At 39.9% G+C, this 22593-nt stretch overlaps 1 protein-coding gene across 4 annotated transcripts in view; it reads left to right on the forward strand.

Annotated features, from left to right (window-relative positions):
- The window catches only part of MAGI3 (membrane associated guanylate kinase, WW and PDZ domain containing 3), a 489943-nt gene that overhangs the window by 426929 nt on the left and 40421 nt on the right, over positions 1–22593 (forward strand). For all 4 annotated transcript variants that reach the window (XM_089681068.1, XM_089681065.1, XM_089681066.1 and 1 more), the window contains 2 exons: positions 4639–4830; positions 16027–16212. In XM_089681068.1, coding sequence (XP_089537194.1) covers positions 4639–4830; positions 16027–16212 — 378 coding nt within the window. The remainder of the gene's footprint in view (positions 1–4638; positions 4831–16026; positions 16213–22593) is intronic.

The following is a 22593-nucleotide window of genomic DNA, read 5'->3' on the forward strand; positions in this document are numbered from 1 at the left end:
AGGATTCTTTGTATGATTACTTATATCCTTACTTAAAAGCAGAGGGGCGCCAGACTAAGTACAGCATTAAAATAGGTATTTATTGAAAACACACAATTGGCAACTCACAGCAAGTAGATTAAAGGAAGGCATGTCACGAAAGGGTCCAGACAATCGATGGCAAGCGATCTCCGCTAATACAGATGTACAGAGGTCTGAAGAAGAAGCTGATGCTTCGAAATACATCACCACCCACCCATGTCATCATGTTCTTGGCTGACATCACATCCGGCCCGGCGCAATTTTGTGGTCCACGCTAGTTCATGCAGTGGTCAGCCGCACCAGGATACCGCTCCTGCTCCACATCTGTATGCGTGGAGATCACTTGCCATCGATCGTCCCCCAGGATTCCGGACCCTTTTGAGACATGCCTTCTTTTAATCTACTTGCTGTGAGTTGCCAGCAAGTAGATATACCTATTTTAATGCACTTAGGCTGGCGCCCTTCTGCTTCCTTTTCATATACAGTTCAGCTTTGCTCTAAGGGTGCTGGTGCTGCTGCCGCTCTTTTTTCCTGCAATTCCACGTGAATGTTTTATGATCTCCTACATGGACTTTTAATGGACTAAAAAAAATGGTAAAAAAAAGTTTATATTTCTACAAAAGCAGTATGGGAATACATGTTTTGCATTCCTTTTTTATGTATAATTATAAATAAAAGTATGGCAATGCAAAATATGCACTCCCATACTTTTATTACATTATAAGTGGGCTGTCTTAGCGCAACACAGTGCAACCGCAGTAGTAAATAATCCCTTACTGTTTGAGCATAGAAGGTTTCGGAAGAAAATTAGTACGCCCAATCTTACAAGGTTGAGAACCACTACTCTACTTCTCCCGGCCTTATTTTATTCAATCATTGGTACTGTGCTTGATTCGAAGTTCTGGATGATGCAAGCTCTTTTATGAAGTCGCACAAATAAAATGCGTGCATTCAGTGCAGTGCTATACAACTGTTGGGGAAAAGAGGGAAAGAGCGGGCTGCTGAGATGCCACATATGAGATAAATTGGAGCTTCCTATGACAGAGGTTCTTCCTGCTTATCTCCTGCACTTGAGAACAGCTGTCAGGCAGGGAGGTAAGAATGAAAACTTGTGCCGCTGAGGTAACAATGAGCATGAAAAGCTGTGAGCAAGGCAAATCTGTGGACTGATGGAAAGTTGGTTGCTATCGTAATGTAAACAACATACTGTATCTCTGGATACTGGACATTTAGGAAAAGAAGAAGCAACACTTTTGTAAGCGTGATACAGATTATATTACCACTTCACGTCCGAACTGTTTCATCCCCTTCCAGTCCATGCCATTTTTCACTTTTCAGTACCTTCTCACTTTGAATGACAATTACTCAATCATGCAACACTGTACCCAAACTAATTTTTTTATCATTGTCTGAGACAGAGCTTTCCTTTGTTGGTAGTTCACCTGTGGGTTTTCATTTTTTTGATAAAAATAAATCAAACTAGTGCAGTTTCTTTAGTCTGTGTGAAAGTTATAGAGTCTACCAGCTATGGTATATATACGTATATGTACTTCTGTGGCGGTGATCAGAGACAATGGCCTGCGGCACTTACATACAGTGATATCAGAGCAGGCAGCCATTGTACATGATCACCCCCACAGCAGTACTGTGTCACCATAGTGACACTGCACTTCTTTTGGTGACAGTATGTATTTTTTTTTACATTTTTGTTTACATACTGTCACCAGAGCACTGCAGTGTTTGTCAATCACAATGCCACTGTGATTGCTTTTATACGTCCATGAGGACTGTATAGGCTATCATTTCTGACAGTGTTCTATGGCATACATGCAGACACTGAGAACTACCGTGATAGCTGTGATTTGCCACAGCTGCCATATGGCGCAGGGTGGCTGTGATTGGCCCTGTACCATGTGATCACTGTAGCAAATCATAGTAGTAAAAAATTACACCAGGAATGACGGCCATTGTTTACTACTATTTTATTGTTAGACAGTGATCATATCGTATAGGGCCAAGCACAGTGGACTTGTACCTCGAACTCTAATCTGCTGTGTTTAGTGGACGCAGTCACAGATCACACGGTTGTGTGCTCCTAAGTACATGTATAAGCAGCCGATGTGGAAGGAGTGACTCTTGTCCTGGCGTATATCTACATTACGAGAGGTGATAAGGTCATATGTTTGCTGTTTCTGTGGACAGATGCAGGTTATTAATGACCATCCTTAATTTGACATGTACTGAAAATCAAATTTGGCCAACTGTATGTCCAGCCAAAACTTTTTTCCTAATTTTGAATGGAGTGGAGAGGGGATAAATCCCCTACCTGATTTTTACTGCTATCCGGGGTTCTGTTACAGATTTTTTATGTTTTACCGCACATGATATGAGAACTCTGAAACAGCAACACACACAGATTATGATGTTGCTGTGGTAGTATCTTCACTTGTAAGGTAGGACATAACCAGACCAGTAATCTTCCCCATGAAAGAGATGGCAGTATTACAACACAAAAGAACAAAGTACCCATTACCAGGCAGACCATACTCATCCTAAAAGTTTTTCCATAATCTGCATACTGGGCCATTTAAGAGCCATGAAGACACGTCACCTGTCATCACACATCTCATGTCATTTCCTGTAATGAGTGCCATGTTTGCCCATATGGCATGCCTACTTTTCCACTTTGTATGCTCCTGATGGGTGTAAAATTAGGTCTAAATATGTGTCTCCTCATCTCTTTTATAATTGTGATATTACATCATTTAAAGCAGAATAAATAGTATTTTTTATTATTATTAAATAGGTCCCCATAAACGTTATGCCACTTTAAAACCGCTATAAGTATATATATATATATATATACAGTTGCAAGAAAAAGTATGTGAACCCCTTGGGATTACGTGGAGTTTTGCATGAATTGGGCATAAAATGTGCTCTGAACGTCATCTAAGTCACAACAATAGAAGAACACAGTCTGCTGAACATAATACTACACAAACATTAGATGTTGCCATGGTTTAATTGCACATAACATGTAAACATTCACAGTGCAGGGAGGAAAAAGTATGTGAGGCCCTAGCTTAATGACTTCTCCCAGAGCTAATTGGAGCCAGGAGTGAGCCAACCTTGTCTCCAATCAGTGTGATGATATTGGATGTGTTGCTGACAGCTGTCCTGCCCTTAGAAAACACACACCTGTTTTGGGTTTACTGGTTTCAAGAAGCACTGTCTGATGTGAACCATGCCTCGCAGAAAAGAGCTCTCAGAAGACCTACGATCAAGAATTGTTGACTTGCATGAAGCTGGAAAGGGTTACAAAAGTATCTCCAAAAGCCTTGATGTTCATGTGTCCACGGTAAGACAGACTGTCTACAAATGGAGAAAGTTTAGCACTGTTGCTACTCTCCCTAGGCGTGGTCGTCCTGTAAAAATGACTGCAAGAGCACAGCGCAGAATGCTGCATGAGGTAAAGAAGAATCCCAGAGTGTCAGCTAAAGACCTACAGAAATCTCTGGCACATGCTAACAGTTTTGTTGACACATCTACAATAAGGAAAACATGAAACAAGAATGGAGTACATGGGAGGACACCACGGAGGAAGCCATTGCTGGCCAAAAAGAATATTGCAGCACGTTTGAAGTTTGCAAAAGAGCACCTGGATGTTCCACAGCACTACTGGCAGAATATACTGTGGACAGATGAAACCAAGATTGAGTTGTTTGGGAAGAACACACAACACTATGTGTGGAGAAAAAAAGGCACAGCACACCAACATCAAAACCTCATCCCCACTGTGAAACATGGCGGAGGGAGCATCATGGTTTGGGGCTGCTTTGCTGCCTCAGGGCCTGGACGGATTGTTGTCATTGATGGGAAAATGAATTCCAGAGTTTATCAAGATATTTTGCAGGAAAACGTACGACCATCTGTCCGCCAACTGAAGCTCCGCAGAGGATGGGTGATGCAACAGGACAATGACCCAAAGCATACAAGTCATTCAACAAAACAATGGCTGCAACAGCACAGAATACGCCTTCTGGAGTGGCCCAGTCAGAGTCCTGACCTCAACCCAATTGAAATGCTGTGGCATGACCTTAAGAGAGCGATTCACACCAGACATCCCAAGAATATTGCTACACTGAAACAGTTTTGTGAAGAGGAGTGGTCCAAAATGACTCCAGATCATTGTGCAGGTCTGATCTGCAACTACAGGAAACGTTTGGTTGAGGTTATTGCTGCCAAAGGAGGGTCAACCAGTTATTAAGTCCAAAGGTTCACATACTTTTTCCTCCCTGCACTGTGAATGTTTACATGTTATGTGCAATTAAACCATGGCAACATCTAATGTTTGTGTAGTATTATGTTCAGCAGACTGTGTTCTTCTATTGTTGTGACCTAGATGACGTTCAGAGCACATTTTATGCCCAATTCATGCAAAACTCCACGTAATCCCAAGGGGTTCACATACTTTTTCTTGCAACTGTATATATATATATATATATATATATATATATATATATAATGATCAGTAATGTTTTGGTAATGCATTTATCTAATTTGAAGCGTTATGATATCTAAGAGAATGCACTCATTACTTATTTGTGCAAATTTCAGACAAAGCGCAAGAGGAGGAGGAGCCACAGCATACAGCTCCTGCACTGAATGGTTCTCCCAGGCTCAATCGCATTGAGGTATCTGCAGCTCCAAAGACACCAGCAGAGGCTTATGACATTGTCTTACAGCGCAAAGAAAATGAAGGCTTTGGGTTTGTCATCCTGACTTCCAAAAACAAGCCCCCTCCTGGAGGTAAGAACGTCTGGCATGTGACTTTTGGCCTTATTCACTAAAAAAGGGCAAAAAGCAATGATAAGATGTGCAGTGCAGCAACTAAAAATTAATGAAGTGGTGACAATGGTCTTCCCCCATGAGCACCTAACCTGATCTAATGGCTAGTGAGTTTGCAGAAACCTCTACATCATCCATTCTTACAGCATACCATGAGTACATAAAAAAAACTAAATGCCTAAAGGATAACTGTAGTTTTTAACAACATTCAGTCTTTTAACCACTTCAAGTCCGGACATTTTTAATCCCTTCCAGTCCAGGCCAATTTTCAGCTTTCACTGCTATCACGCTTTGAATGACAATTGCGCGGTCATGCAACGCTGTACCCATATGAATTTTTTAGAATTTTTTTTTGAGACAGATAAAACTTTATTTTGATGGTATTTATTCACCACTGGGATTTAGTCCAAAAATTTAGCAAAAAAGGTGTTTTTCTCATAAAACTTTGCAAATAAATAATCTTTCTTCATAAATCTTGGCCAGAATGTATTAAGCTATCTTTTTAGTAAAAAAAGGTAACCCAAATTAGTTTATAACCAAAAATTATAATTTTTCAAAATTTTTTTTACATTTTTATTTTATTTTTTTTATATTATTATTTGTTTTTTTTAACATACTGCCACCCTAGCAGTACAGTGTCTCCATACTGTACTACTTGGGGGGGGGGGGTGAGTAAAATATTTTTGTTTTTGTTTCTTTACAGAGATTGCTTTTACACCCATAAAGGCTGTAAAAGCAATTATTTCTCCTTTTCTCTGGCTGCATTCTTGCAGCCATTGAGAAATACTGTGAGAGCTGTGATTGGTCACAGCTTGTCACATGGTACAAGGCTGTTGTGAATAGCCTTGCACAATGTGACCTCTGTGATCATTCACAGATTTCACACATAGTAAGCAATGATCAGAAGTGACATCTTGCTTACTACTATTCATGTGATTGTCCAATCAGTGATCACATGAATTGGGACCTCACACAGAGGTCCCATACAGCGATCTGTGTTCCGCTGTGTCAGGGAGTGCGCACGGGCAATGGATGCGGGGGGACTTTTAGAAACGTCCCTCCGCATCGGTAGCGCTCCTGTCCAGCCGTTTATCGACATGGGCTGGAAGGGAAGAGGTTAATAAAATGTTATCCAGATTACTTCTTACCTCTCTTCCCCTGTACTTTAACAACTAAGTTTACCGAAAATAAAAAAAAAACAGCACAAGAAACATGACTTACCTTCACTGAGATGTATCCCTTGTGAGCCATGTTCTCATTTCATGAAAATATTTCTTCTCCTATACCCCCAGGAAGATTACAGTTGGGGGGGGGGTGTCAGAGGAGAAAGATTTTGGTGAATGGAGATCACAGCAGCACAAGAGACACATCTCACTGAAGGTAAGTCATGTTTCTTGTTTTTTTAATAGCTGTATTATCGTATATTCAAGGCAAGGTAAATATTATTTTGTTGAGGTTCATCTTCTATTCAGTTTGTGCTGTGTAGAAAACATGACTTCAAACCAGCAGTGAAAACAATAGGGAAGTCATCAGGTCCACATACTGTACTGTACCTGTTTCTTCAATATGGGCAGTGATAAGTGATGTTCTCTGTCTTGCACTGCACTTCTAAAATCACTTGAGAAGTAAAGCTCCCGAAAGAAGGCAACCTCTCCATATTTTTAGGTAAGCCTGCCTGTTCCCTCGTCTCATGTGATTCCAGACGGCCTGTTGTGGAAAGCAAAATGTATGTTTATGGGGATCTCTGAAGACCTCCATGTTACCTGTCCAGACTTGCAGCCTTGTTGTCTGTTGCACTATACAGCATATCTGAAGAATATATTTTTAAAAACATATTTTTTACATATATTCTTCAGATTTTTTTTAACCTATAAAAACGTCATTTTGCCATCTACATTTTTGGAATGCATTTACAAATATATGTAAAAATATGTTAAAATGACTTTTTTATAGGTAAAAAAAAATCTGAAGAATACATATATATTTTTAAAAATATATTCTTCAGATTTTTTTTAACATATAAAAAATTCATGTTAACATATAGTTGTAAATGCATTCCAAAAATGTAGATTTGTATTTTTAAAGACATACAGTATATTTGAAATGTATTTTTATAAATATTCATGTATTTTGTAATAAAAACGCATTTCAACATGTAGTGTATATGTGTGTGTGTATGTGTATATATATATATATATATATATATATATATATATATATACACAGGTGAAACTCAAAAAATTTGAATATCGTGCAAAAGTTTGTTTATTTCAGTAATGCAATTTATAAGGTAAAACTAATATATGAGATAGACTCATTACATGCAAAGCAAAATAGTTCAAGCCGTGATTTGTCATAATTGTGATGATTATGGTTTACAGCTCATGAAAACTCCAAATCCACAATCTCAGAAAATTAGAATATTGTGAAAAGGTGCAATATTCTAGGCTCAAAGTGTCCCACTCTAATCAGCTAATTAAACCATAATATCTGCAAAGGGGTCCTGAGCCTTTAAATGGTCTCTCAGTCTTTTTCAGTAGGAATCACAATCATGGGAAAGACTGCTGACCTGATAGTTGTGCAGAAAACCATCATTGACACCCTCTATAAGGAGGGAAAGCCTCAAAAGGTAATTGCAAAAGAAGTTGGATGTTCCCAAAGTGCTGTATCAAAGAACATTAATAGAAAGTTATGTGGAAGGAAAAAGTGTGGAAGAAAAAGGTGCACAAGCAGCAGGGATGACCGCAGCCTGGAGAGGATTGTCAGGAAAAGGCCATTCAAAAGTGTTGGGGACTTTCACAAGGAGTGGACTGAGGCTGGAGTCAGTGCATCAAGAGCCACCACACACAGACGGATCCTGGACATGGGCTTCAAATGTTGTATTCCTCTTGTCAAGCCGCTCCTGAACAACAAACAACATCAGAAGCGTCTTACCTGGGCTAAAGAAAAACAGACCTGGTCTGTTTCTCAGTGGCCCAAGTCCTTTTTTCTGATGAGAGCAACTTTTGCATCTGATTTGAAAACCAAGGACCCAGAGTATGGAGGAAGAATGGAGAGGCACACACTGCAAGATGCTTGAAGTCCAGTGTGAAGTTTCCATAGTCGGTGTTGATTTGGGGAGCCATGTCATCTGCTGGTGTTGGTCCACTGTGCTTCATTAAGTCCAGGGTCAACGCAGCCGTCTACCAGGAGATTTTGGAGCACTTCATGCTTCCTTCCACAGACGAGCTTTATGGGGATGCTGACTTCATTTTCCAGCAGGACTTGGCACCTGCCCACACTGCTAAAAGCACCAAAACCTGGTTCAATGACCGTGGGATTACTGTGCTTGATTGACCAGAAAACTCGCCTGACCTGAACCCCAGAGAAAATCTATGGGGCATTGCCAAGAGAAAGATGAGAGACATGAGACCGAACAGTGCAGAAGAGCTGAAGGCCGCTATTGAAGCATCCTGATTTTCCATAACACCTCAGCAGTGCCAAAGGCTGATAGCTTCCATGCCACGCCGCATTGAGGCAGTAATTGCTGCAAAAGGGGCCCAAACCAAGTACTGAGTACATATGCATGCTTATACTTTTCAGAGGTCCGATATTGTTCTATGTACAATCCTTGTTTTATTGATTGCATGTAATATTCTAATTTTCTGAGATTGTGGATTTGGGGTTTTCATGAGCTGTAAGCCATAATCATCACAATTATGACAAATCACGGCTTGAACTATCTTGATTTGCATGTAATGAGTCTATCTCATATATTAGTTTCACCTTTTAAGATGCATTACTGAAATAAATGAACTTTGGCACGATATTCTAATTTTTATGCAGGCCATAGATGGGTCGAAAATCGGCCGATTTTTCTTTTACAAAAACGAACAATCGGTCGTTCAAGTGGCCGACGTTACCACCAATGGTAAAAAAAATCGGCCGATTTTCATCCCGTCTACAGCCGGCAAAAAGTGTCCCTGCAGAGAGCTCTGCTATTTCTGACAGTTCTCTGACAGTTCCTTGACATTTATAGCGGTTGCAACATTGTATCTATTTGTTTCCATTTAGGATACAGATGTTTTATTCGGAAACAAATAGATACAATGTTGCAACCACTGTAAATGTCAAGGAACTGTCAGAGAACTGTCAAAGAAATAGCGGAGCTCTCTGCAGAGACACTTTTTGCTGGACTGGAATTCCTCTTATTTTCATCCTACTTCTTCTTCTTCTTCTTTTTTATCCTCATCCTCTTCTTCTTCTTCATCCTCATCCTCTTCTTCTTCTTCATCTTCTTCTTCATCCTCTTCTTCTTCTTCTTCTTCTTCATCCTCGTCCTCTTCTTCTTCATCCTCATCCTCATCTTCTTCTTCTTCCTCATCCTCTTCTTCTTCTTCTTCTTCTTCATCCTCTTCTTCTTCATCCTCTTCCTCTTCTTCTTCTTCTTCTTTTTGTCTTCCTCTTGTAGGTCACTGCTCATGCGCAGATTTTTTATCGGTAAAAAGTCGGCCGATTAGCCCATTAATGCCGCAAAAATCGGCCAATCGGCTGATTTTTTTCCAACTTTACCAAAAAAAAAAACCGGCCAAAATCCCGAAAAACGGCCGAACAAATAGCCCACTAACGATCCGAAAATCGGCCGATTTTATTTTCGGCCGAAAAATCAGCCGATTTTTGACCCATCTATGGCCTGCATTAGAGTTTCACCTCTATGTACACCCTGTTCCAAATTATTATGCAAATTCTATTTAGGTGTCACAAAGATTAAATATTTTGTTTTTCAGTTTAACTCATAGATAGCATTGTGTGTCAGGGCTCTTTTGATCACTGAAAACAATCTCGGACACCTGTGATGATTAGATTGGCAGGTGAGCCCAATTTAAGGAAAAACTACTAAAGGAGGGTGTTCCACATTATTAAGCAGAGCACCGTTTTCAAGCAATATGGGGAAGAAAAAGGATCTCTCTGCTGCCGAAAAGAGTGAAATAGTTCAATGCCTTGGACGAGGTATGAAAACATTAGATATTTCACGAAAACATAAGCGTGATCATCGCACTATTAAGAGATTTGTGGCTGATTCAGAGCACAGACGGGTTTGTTCAGATGAAGGCACATTGAGGAAGATTTCTGCCAGATCCATGCATCGGATCAAGAGAGCAGCTGCTAAAATACCATTACATAGCAGCAAACAGATATTTGAAGCTGCTGGTGCCTCTGGAGTCCCACGGACATCAAGGTGTAGAGTCCTCCAGAGTCTTGCAACTGTGCATAAACCTTCTATTCGGCCACCACTAACCAATGCTCACAATGCATTGGGCAGAAAAATACATGAAGACTAATTTTCAAACAGTCCTGTTCACTGATGAGTGCCGTGCAACCCTGGATGGTCCAGATGGATGGAGTAGTGGATGGTTGGTGGAAGGCCACCCTGTTCCAACAAGGCTGCGACGTCAGCAAGGCAGTGGTGGAGTCATGTTTTGGGCTGGAATCATGGGAACAGAGCTGGTCGGCCTCTTTAGGATCCCTGAAGGTGTAAAGATGACCTCTGCAAAGTATGTGGAGTTTATGACTGACCACTTTCTTCCCTGGTACAGAAGGAAGAACTATGCTTTCCGTAATAAAATCATCTTCATGCATGACAATGCACCATCACATGCTGCAAAGAATACCTCTGCATCAATGGCTGCTATGGGGATAAAAGGAGAGAAAGTCATGGTGTGGCCTCCATCCTCCCCTGACCTCAATCCTATTGAGAACCTTTGGAGCATCCTCAAGCAAAAGATCTATGAGGGTGGGAGGCAGTTTACATCCAAACAGCAGCTCTGGGAGGCTATTCTGACATCTTGCAAACAAATTCAAGCATAAACTGTCTAAAAACTCACAAGTTCAATGGACGCAAAGACTTATGAAGCTGCTATCAAATAAGGGGTCCTATGTTACGATGTAACATGACCTGTTAAAATGTTTAAAAAGTTAAAATGTTGTTAAACGTTTGATTGAAATAGCTTTTGATTTCAGTAAATATGCTGCAAACACAACAAATGACAATTTTCAGTTATTTACAACCTATAAAGTGTTTTGAAACTTACTGTGCGTAATAATTTGGAACAGTGCATTGTAATTTTTCTATGTTTAACAAAAATACTGATATCATTAGGAGGTTTGTTCAATAAAATGTGAATTGTACTCTTAATAGTTGATAACATGAGAATTATGCTGACTGTTATTTACATCAATTATTTAGGTAAATGAGAAAAATATCATTTGCATAATAATTTGGAACAGGGTGTATGTATGTATGCGTGTGTGTGTGTGTGTATATATATATATATATATATATATATATATACACATTTTTTTTTAAATATATTGAATATGGCCAAAATTGTAGCATTTCAAATATATAGCAATATATTTGGGAAGAATATTTTTTAAATATTTCAAATATATTTTTCTTCCATGTGGGTTAGCTGTTAATTATGGTTATATCGTACATAAATGACACATGGTTATGCATTGTAAGAGTTAGCTTTGTAACAAAATAATATTACTCCCCTAGTCTTAGCTCAGTGTGATGCCAGTACAAGGTTGAAAACCCTATGTAAACATTATTAGCATAGATGTTGTTTTTCTGATGCAAATCCACCTGGCTGGCTTAAAAAAAATCCAGCCATGCCTTATCCTTCACAGTGGTTCATATTTAATACGTTCAAACAGATATTGCGTGCATTAACAATATCTCGCAGTGCTGAGACATGCGGGCATACAGGAGTACGAGTCAATTAGCTCACAATCCAGGAATCTTCCTGAATATTAATGTCATGTAAAGGTGCAGCACTATTAGCATGGCCTATTTTTTTTACAGGAGGATTTGTTCTGTTGATTGCCCAGTCATGTATTACGATGAGTTTTCTTTCTATATATAACATGGTGTTTCCTTCTTCGACAGTGCTAAAGGTAAAACATCTGCTCGGCAACTGTTTAAATTAGCATTTGCATCAATTAGGGCAAGGAGAAAGCAACGTCAGCACTATTTAATGTAGAACTGTAAGAAGTATCTAGTGCTGGTGTATAGTACTTTGTTCAATTTCGAAATGCCTGGCAGATTGTTCAGGTTCAGCTATTCTGGGGGCTATTGTGAGCCGACAATTTAGCAGTATCCCCCCCGTTTTCTCTACACATACAGGCTGAATTTCTTTTTTTGCTCTAATTATATTCCATTTCTTTACATTGAACTTGTACATCAGTAAAAATGTGTGGAAATAGGCATTCGGTTTGCAGCTATGTTGTGATGACTTGCGAGATAATAAGCGGACAGAGCTGCATGCAGAGTTCAGTGAACCCTATTGGGGGTGGGAGGGTAGTGTATTCAAAGGTTTAATGTGAATATTATGCAAAAAACAGTAAGACATGTCTTGTTTCCTGAATATGCTTGTTTACTTCAAGAGAATTTCAGAGATGAAGCATATGTCAAGGAAAAATATTTTTTAAAAATATGCAGTACATCTCTGCAATATATGGATATTTCCTTTGTGCTTTATTTTTTTAAAGCTGAACTCCAGAAATTACACAAAAAACTTTCAGAGGAGCCTTCCTGTCCAAGGCTGGCCAAACATGAGTGAGTTTTTTTTTTTTTTGCTCAACCAGTGGGTTGAAGGAAAAAAAACAACAACTTGATTCCCCCATCCATACATTTGAGGTGGATGTAGGAATTCTCCCTGCTTTGTCTTTGTATTCTGACAGCCGGGAGACTTCCCCATCCTCAGAATCCGCAGATCAGCGCTGAAGCCTACTGCCTGTGGTGCTGATTGAGTAAAAATAAAATCAACAGGGTAGCTGAACAGATGTCAACCAGTAGAACAACTTCTTTTAACCACAGTGGCCACGCATAAATTGAAAATTTGCCAGTCATTGCTGGAACAGCCAAATTGAGATCCATGGCCAACTGGGTCTAAGGGTAGAGAAATAGAGTATAATACATGCCTTATTATTTGCCCTAGATTTCTCCTCTTTTCTCCAAAATTCCTGGGTTGTGGGTGGGCCCTCGCCATCCATGTACAGTGCAGGGCTCATGATCCAAAATCGCACTGGATGCCAGTGTGCAACCTCTGGCCAAAGTGCTTAACCGCTTGCCAACCACCTCATCTAGAAGTACAGCGGAAGAGTGGTTCTCCTGTGTCAGATCATGTATCCAGTACATTATCCGGCACTTCCGGGTAGGCAGCACGCACGCCAGCTTTCCTGTGATTAGCACAAGCCAATCAGCAGGTGCCAGCCAATGATTGACCACCGGCACCGCTGATCAGTGAGGAGGAAGACAAGGCAGAGCTCTGTAAATGTAAACAATAGAAAGCTCTGTCCTGTCAGCACGGATGTGGCGGTTTCTGCTTTCCAGCAAGGCAGGGAATAAAAACCAGCACATCCCTTAGTGAAAGCACCTCACAGTACACACATAAACACTGGTTAGGCACACATTTAACCTTTTAATTGCCCTAGATGTTTAACCCCTTCCCAGTCAGTGTAATTTGTACAGTAAAAGTGTATATTTTTAACAATAACCACTGTATTAGTGTCACTGGTTCCCATAAAGTGTTAAAAGTATCAGTAAGTTTCAGATTGCCTGAAACACTGTCCCAGTCCTGCTATAAGTCACTAATCGTCACAATTACTAGTATAAAAATAAATAAATACAAATTTCTGTATATATACCATAGTTTCTGGACGCTATCACTTTCATGCAAACCAATCAATATACATTTATTGGGATTTTGTTTTACCAAAAATATGCAGCAGAATACATATTGGCCTAAATTTATGACGAAATGTAGATTTTATTACATTTTTTGGATGTGTTTTATAACAGAAAAAAAAAAATATATATATATACACACAGTGAAGGAGATAAGTATTTGATCCCTCTGTGATTGCCAACAAGGGATTAGCCACCAAGTACTAAGTCATGTTTTGTGAAGGGGACCAAATACCTATTTCCCTCATGAACATGCAAATCAGTGCATAATTTGTTAGGCATGCATTTCTTTTGAATTTTTTGTTGCTACTCTGTCTTTCTGTGTTACAATACACCTACCATTTGATTTTTAGACTGATCATTTCCTTGTGAGTGGGCAAACATTCAAAATCAGCAAGGGATCAAATACTTATTTATTCACTGTATATGTGTATGTACATATATATATATATATATATATATATATATATATATATATACATATTTTTTTTTAATTTTCAGTCTTTTTTTTGTTTACAGTGCAAAAATTAAAAAACCTAGTGGTGATCAAATACCACCATAAGAAATCTCAGTGTTAATAAAAAATGATATAAATTTCATTTGTGTACAGCGTTGCATGACTGCGCAGTTGTCAGTTAAAGTAACATAGTGCCAAAAGCAAAAAATGGCCTGGTCATGAAAGGGAGTAAATCTTCCGGAGGTCAAGTGGTTAAAGGAGAAGCTTTGGTGGACCTGTCGCACACATAGCAAAAGCCTGCCAAAGCACGGAGTAAGGTAAATATGGCCCTACTGCAAGGGTTTTTTTTGTTTTATGATTCTCAGAGTTCAGCTTTAAAATACCTATTGATCTTCCAGAAATGCACTTGGTTTTTAACCCTATTATGGACTGTCAATATACAGCTTTTGTGTAGACTGAGTAGTGCCAGCTCTCCCAGGGTCATTTTCTAAACTATTAAACCAACTGTAAGCCGGCCATAGACGGTGCCAGCTGAAATTCAAACCATGTATGGGCAGGCTGAATGTATCCAAGTTGATCAATCGATCAACTCTGGTAAACCAGCCTGTCTGATTTCATATGCATTATTGCTAGTGGCTAGCAGTAACCACTGTTTTCTCCCCCCACTGGAAAAACAAAATTGCTCCACGGGATGGATTCAACCGGGGGGGGGGGGGGGTGGAATGAAAATCGGTCAATCTATGGCCTGCTTTACTCTCTGATAATTATTCTTTAGTCCATGATAAGAACCAGATGACTTCACAGGACAGAGGACAGCTCTAAAGATCAAATTATTTTGCACTTTTCAGACATATATACCAAAACACATTCAATAGTATATTTATAGACCACAAGAGAAAAAAATAAATGTTTTTTGCTAGGGTTTACACACATTTTAGTAAAACCATTGAAATTCTAGCTGTGTTGCATTTATATATTGGTGAATAGAACTCCGTTCATGTGGACCACTTATGAAATCAATCAAACCCCATTCACTACTTCTAAGATATGGTTGCCTGGGACATGTTTCTGTTTGCGATGAAAAACGAGCAGCCATGACACCCTCTGCCTCTCTGTACATCGAATGCTTTGCATTTAGCTGATGCAAACTTGAGAGCTGCATAAGGAAATAGTGCAAAAGTCCCAGTTGATCGGATCACATCAGTGTCTTGATCAGATGTTACCAGTTGACATTGTGACTGATTTTTCAGTGCCATAAAAATGTTTTTTGTTCAATGTTGTTTGCTATATTATGTCTTCTCACATATTGCACTATGGTTAGAACTCACAATGCGCTAAAACAGTGCCTGAACAGGTATGAATTTTATGCTAACATGAGTAAGAGAATTTGTTACAAGTGCCCATATTTTGTTTTGTTTTGGACACACACAAATACAAGATTTCCATTGTATATTAAGATTGGTTGGAGTAACAACTGAAGGGCTCTTGCACACAGGCCACTTGAGCCCATTCAGCGTAACTGCAGCCTTTTTTCCTCCACCCATGCAGCCCAGGTTCAGCATATAGCCAGTCATTAACATGCCTCGCTCTCTCATGTATATGGCAGTGCTATTGTCAATACAAAGTACAGCATATGACCATTTGCAAAAACATACAGTATAAAGTTCTCTTTTTTTTTTTCTTTTTGTATGTTGTACCCATGTGCACTATACACAAGTACAGCAGCGCACAGGCATTCATGCTATAGACAGGCTGTACACTGCAACTGGGCTGCCTGAGCGGAGAAAATACAAACGCAGTTACGTTCAATGAGCTCAGGCAGCCCGTTTGCAAGCTCCAATGTTTTAATTTTACCAGCTCTTTCCTCCAGAAACACTCTGAACTGAGTGCTGTGTTCAGGTGGAAATTGATAATCTAGATGTAGAAAGTTGATGTGGCGATTACTACTTGGGTCCTTTGTTTTTTGCAGTTATTCCTCACAAGATTGGACGTGTAATAGAAGGTAGTCCTGCTGACCGATGCAGAAAGCTGAAAGTTGGAGACAGGATCTCAGCTGTTAACGGCCAGTCAATTGTGGAGCTGTCACATGATAGCATTGTTCAGCTCATAAAGGATGCTGGAAACGCTGTCACCCTGACAGTGATTGCAGAAGAAGGTAAGATTTGCAATTCTCTCATTAATAAAACAGTCTTGTAGTACATTTTTCTTGTCATTGAATGGGTATAGCTTACTTTTCAGTAGGTATGAGTTTGGATGTGAAGAGATCCTAGTTTTAAACCTGCATGAGGGAGCTTGCCAGGAAGCTGTCACTGTACTGGGCTAATCATCTGTGGTCTGAGCATTCCTTGCAGTGCAGCAACACGTATACATGCCGCTTGTATGTGCAACTGCGGGGCGGGGATTGTCCAGGTTGCAGAAGATTGACCTAGTACAGTGAGAGCTTCTTGCTGGGTTTGGGCTAGGATCTGAACATATGCCCAAGCTCATCCCTACGTATAATAAATACAAGATGGCCTTGTCTTTTAAGTAGATTTTCACCAGATTCTTTAGATGGTGCTTTCATTTAATTATACTGTATAATTGTGCTCGCAGATAGGCAGGGAGAACTAGAGGGGGCCGTTTCCTATATTGGGAGGCATGTTTGACCTTTATAGATGAGCAAAGCAACAAATCTGGGAATGAGTATATGTGGTCTGAAAGCCAAGTGACTCATGCTAGCTACAGTCTAGATATAAATCTTTTAAACAATGAACAAGACCTGATGCAATCACACCAGTTCTAGAGTGACATAGCATGGTCTTTTTGATGGTCTGGTTAAATATCTGACTATGCCTGCTCTTGGAACAAGTCAAAGAATTCTTCACGCTCTGTTTTCACCATGATCAGCAGATGGCAGAGAAAGATGGTATACAAATCAACTAGTGACAATTATCAAATATCCTCTGACTGCAGATTGGGGGTCAGCAACCCTTCGATCGCATTCTACCTGTCATCCATGGGTAGGTGACAAGTAGACTATGAACAGGTCCCTCTCTCCCCCTTTCCCCCAGCCTCCTCCGCTGCTGCTGTCATTCTCAGTGCACAGCGGAGAGTGGAAGACAGCAGGGCTCAGGACTGAGGACGGAAGGAGGAGCAGGTCAAATGAACTTTTCATATGAACCTGCAGGTGATTGGTTGTTAGGACCACTGCAAAGATTATATGCTGACATCACACATGAAGCTCCCCCTGATTGGACTTCATCAGGGGCTTGTGCAATGACTCCTGGAACAAGCCTACATTCAGCTGCGCAGTATGCTGAAATGTTTATTTTAAAATGAAAACATTTTTATTCCTAGTGGCAGAGCTACTTCCTTGGCAATGTAGCCATGGAACCATGCACCTAGCCTCTGTACTCAGTCCAGTCATACCAAGCTAATCAGTGCCATCAACCTTGGCATATTAGGAACATGCATATTCAGAAGGTGTTTGTAGATTGGATCAGCTAGCCCAATCAATGCAGGAAGGCCCAAAGGCTATTCTGGATAATAGGCCCTGCTTATCCTGCAGCAATTCTTAACTTTTTAGCTATTTAACTTTTAGTCACAGGTTTTTTTTCCCAACAATTACTTAGACTTTAGTTTGTGGCTGCCTTTAGGCTTTTTACAATTAAGCACAGTTTCTACAAGCAGCGTATAATCCCGACCAGAGCAGAGTTGTAAAGTAGGTCATCAGCAGCTTTTGTTTCTGGACAGTGTAGAAAATTCATCTACAGTAGGTTAAAATCCGGTTCTTAGATGGATTGTTTGTTTTTTGTGGTTTTGTTTTTTTTTCTACAAGTCAATCACATGCCTCTGCTTTTCCAAGGGGTTTTTCTTAAGTCGGAGAAATAAAACCTACATCTGCTTGCCTACTCCTGCAGTTTATTCAAGAAAGTGACTCTGCAGTTTAATTAGAAGCGTTATAATTCCTTTGCCAGATAGATGGCTTTGCCCATTTCCAAATAATAAGTACCTTAATCCAGAAAGCAGATGGATTAGCACAAGGGTACATTCTCATTTCAGTGCAAATATTAGACATCCAGTCATCTGTTTTATGCAGGAAAGTATGAAAGGCTCAGTTTACCTGTCCTTAAATATTTAATGAGAAAGACATGCTTTTTTATATTTGTGAATAGAGAATGTTTTCATTATAAAGGCTCTGGGTTTTGAGAGTAATAATTTGTTTCAATTTAAAATGTCAGTCTTCAGATATTAGAAAATTGTCACCTTTTCAGAGATCCCGTCAATTTACAATTAATCTAGACAGTACACTGGTAGAAAAGTGTTTGTGTATGGAAACCCAAGTGGTATTACTGTACAGATGATTTTTTTTTAGCTGACAGATTTCTGTTTTTTTTTATGTGCTGATACTGTCATATTAATAATAGAAACAAATACAGCTGTAGTGGTGAGACTCCATAGATGTTAAATGATTATTATATTATACAGGATTTATATAGAGCCAACAGTTTGCGCAGTGCTTTACAAAATGAAGGTAGACATTACAGTTACAATACAATTTGGTACAAGAGGAAACAGAGGGCCCTGCTCATTAGAGCTTGCAATCTAGGAGATGGCTCCATTGCTTTCAACTAACTTGAAGACATTTGTGGAAAGGTTTGTGATGTATGTGGTTGCATACAATGGTGTATTTCGGTTTTGTGCTGCCCCAGGCAACACAAAAATTGCCTGCCCCCATGGACACCGACCAACACAACCTCCCCTTCCCACTCCCAGTGAGAGAGAGCCTGATATTGACCAACAACACCCCTGCCTCCCACCCGGGAGAGAATTCCACTACCCCCCCCCCCAAGCAATTGAGAGACACTCATCTTCACAGCTCCGAACATCCCCGGAAGCGAAAGCCAGGCTGTACATACACCATCAATCACCCCGCAGCCGCTCTCAGATCCTACCTGGTTCCCATGGTGCGCTTGTCCCTTCTTTCATCCCTTCTTCTGGGGGGAGGTGCTGGCCCCCTGAAAAATGCCACCCTAGGCAAGTGCCTTGTTTGCCTTGTGGTAAATACGCCCCTGGTTGCATGCTGTGTAATCAGTCTGGTGCAGAGCTGATTAATTTTGGAAATGTTCAAGCAATTCACTGTTGTGGTTGCAGAGGTCATCTCAGCATCAAGATTAAAGTTTAGGTTCACTCAATACCAGAGTTTCTCAACCAGGGTTTTGTGGAACCCTAGGATTCCTCCAGAGGTTGTTAGGGGTTCCTTGAGCAATGAGAAATTTTTGCCTTGGTAAGTTCCCACTGACATCATTGATATTTTTAGCAATCTGTAAAGGGGTAATTCTTCCCAATGACCAAAAGTGTAAGGGGCATTCTTACTTCTGATTATCACACTAATGTATCACGAATTGTGGATATAGTCATTTTTAGCAGGGGTTTCCTGAGACCGGAAAGTTATGTCAAGGGTTCCTCTGCAAAGGTTGAAAAAAAGGCTGCTTTGTACAATATAACCTAAACACAATCTTGTTCCCAAAATGCCAAAACAGAAAGGAGGGACTGGGATATTCTTGACTGGACTGCTCTCAGTTTCTGTTTGTGTTTGTGATTCCAAATTTACCTGTGGTCACATACAGCTGAAATTACCCAATCTTGGGTACGCCATTCATAACCCAGCATTACTTTTTTGTGTCCATTGCTGTAGAGTTGCTGGCTGGACCAGCATTCCTGCATTGTATGACAGCAAGGGCCCACCCACATTCCCAAAGATTGGAGAGCACCGGCTGCTGGAAGAGTGAGGAATATGATAAATATTTGTACTTTATCCCTTCCCCACTCTAGTCAAATGAGCAATTATTTTTTTGTGGCCATTGAGGAATACATCTAAATTAACTAATTGGGTACTAGCCTGTAGATTCCCTTTCATCACAGGGCCATGTTTCAGTTTTCAGGGCTGTGTTGGCTTACCCACTAATTACACCACCGTGCAACACTGTACCCAAATAATTTTATAATTTTTATTTAGGCAAAGCTTTCTTTTGGTGATATTTTAAAATATAACTAAAGGCAAAACTTCTTTTTGGTTTTGGATAGAGTAGAGAGGGATTAGAACACCTGCCAGGTTTTTCTGCTGACTGCAGAAAATTTTGAATTGTCCCCAGTAAGGTAACTCTTCCAACGGGTACAGTAGTTTTGGTGATCTGGGGGTCCCCAAGGGATTCCCTTAATTTACAGGGATTTCCTCACTTCCTGTTTTGGCTATGGGACAGGAAGTGACGGTATATCTCCTCAATGGGAGACAAATGACAAAAACAAATCTGACAGAGGTTATAACCCTCCCTTACTCTATCGAAAATGAAAATTAAAAGTTTTGGCTGTAGTTCTACTTTAATTGCTGTTAGGGTTATTTTTTTTAACTATACAAAAAAAAGCTCACAATTTGAAAAAAAAAAAAACTAATTTCTTACGTTCTGTTATAAAACATATTAAAAATGCCAGGACAAAGTGAACACCCCCAAGAAAACAGACAAGGTGATCTCTTTTTTTGCCCCAGTTTTTGGAAATGAAGAAACAGGGCAGAATTGTCTAGACCAGTGATGTCACCCTCCAGCTTTTACTGCTGTAGGCGTTGTTGGACAAGATTGTCACCTCCCACCAGGTCTGAAGAAGGAGCCTATTGAGCATGCTCCGAAATACATTACCGCCCCCTTCACCTGCTACATTTGACTCTGCTCTCCAAGCTTCATTTTTGATGCACAGACACATCCTAGTCTCTACTTTATAATCCTATAGACACAGTTTGCTTCTGGAGGGCTGGATGTCCCACCTGGATCTAATTACCACACAATGAGCCTTTTTAACCCTTTATCTTGTAAGTGCAAATTTTCCATTGTTTACTGAATAAATTGTCAATACTGCACTTAGAGGCGCCTTCCTCTCTTTTTCTTGTTACCTCCCACCAGCCGCACATCAAACAGAAGGTCCATGCTCACATAGAAAAAAGGACTTTTTTTTTCTTGTGCTTCATTTTATGCAGGGCATATTTAGAACAAGAAGAGAGTCAGGAGGAAGATGTGATCTGTGTGTGTGTTATGGAAGGCAGGGGTGGGGGGATTTGGGCTTGGTTGAGGTGAAAGGTAAAAGAGAAAAAAAAATCCACATTCTCTTTCACAATGAATCGGCTTGCTGCCAATGATCCATTAATCCATTGATATTATTTCTTCCTCCATTGTGAGAGGAAGAAGAGGGCTTTCAAACACTAGAGTGTTTACATTTGTCATTGCTTTGATTTGCTTCTCACAGAGCAGCTCTGATTGGCTCTGTACATAGTGTCTGTGATTTGAGCTGGCCAGTTACAGCTCAGGTCACATCCATTCATTGGCGCACTGGCTGCCTGTGCGTTTTCTGTACAGCACATTAACAAATGGCCCTCCAGAAATACAGGACTGCCAATCTGCTTTTTCACAACTTATGGCAGTAGTGAACTGGTTAAAGTTTTTTTCCCGAAGTTCAGTTTTACATTCATTTTATTTTGGAGATTGCAGACCCAAGAAAGCACATTTGCCAGTCTCATTCACTCTTGGTATGTCTTGAGAAAACGTATGTGAAAATAAGTATAATCACATTCTGGATGACTGCTAAATAACAGCAGACAGCTTTGTGTGTTTGATATGTTATGCTTAGATTGTCAGCAAAAAGAGTGGATGCCTCAAATCATGTTTAGCCTATCAAACATATACTGTACATTCATATTTGTTGTTGCAAGTGACTCTTTTATACATCATCAATTGTGTTTTCGGTTTACTACACTTTTAATAAGATCAAGTTATAAAAGAGCCACTTTTTAAAATTAAAACATGTTCCTTTATGGTCCCATAACTTCTTTATGACCTCTTAAATTTTGAACACATAGATACCTATAATTATATAAGAGAAGTCAGAAGAGCTTATATCATATTGGCATGCTGAAAAGTCTGCTGTTGGCTGTGAGCCCATCCAGCTACAGTTCCAAATGAGGGGCTTAGTGGAGTCTTTACTGAATGGGAGAGCAGCATCAGACTGCGGCTAAACGTTTCATTGGTTTACTAGCTTCTTGGCTGTGTATCTGAGCCCCTCAATTCCTCAGTTGTTATCTCTGCACACAGCTGGTCTACAGGCTGAACAGCACAAAGATATGAGGAAGGAGGCCAGGACTTGGTATGGTTGTTAGGTGGATCAGTACTGTGGATGCCTGCTGATTAACCCTTTTCTACCCACTCTAAATGTGTTTTTACGTAATCAGATATCCGCAACACCAGACTGCAATAAAATCTCTTTTTTAAAGTCATGAGATTCTAAAACGTTAACATATAACTTTATATAAAAAAAAAAACTTCCTATTGAAATCTATCTTTAGTATCTAAGCTGTAATGCATACAGTATATAGGTTTAATTCTAGCATTCCTGTAGCTTCCAAATTGGCCTTTCTTTAGGGGAGCTTGAGTGATATAAAGAAGCTAAAAAAAGTAACATACAGTGCCTTGAAAAAGTATTCATACCCTTTGAAATTTTCCACTTTTTTCAT

The sequence above is a fragment of the Staurois parvus genome, unplaced genomic scaffold, assembly GCF_062004578.1.
Source record: "Staurois parvus isolate SC_StPar_1 unplaced genomic scaffold, SC_StPar_1.0 ptg000258l, whole genome shotgun sequence".
Lineage (NCBI taxonomy): Eukaryota > Metazoa > Chordata > Amphibia > Anura > Ranidae > Staurois > Staurois parvus.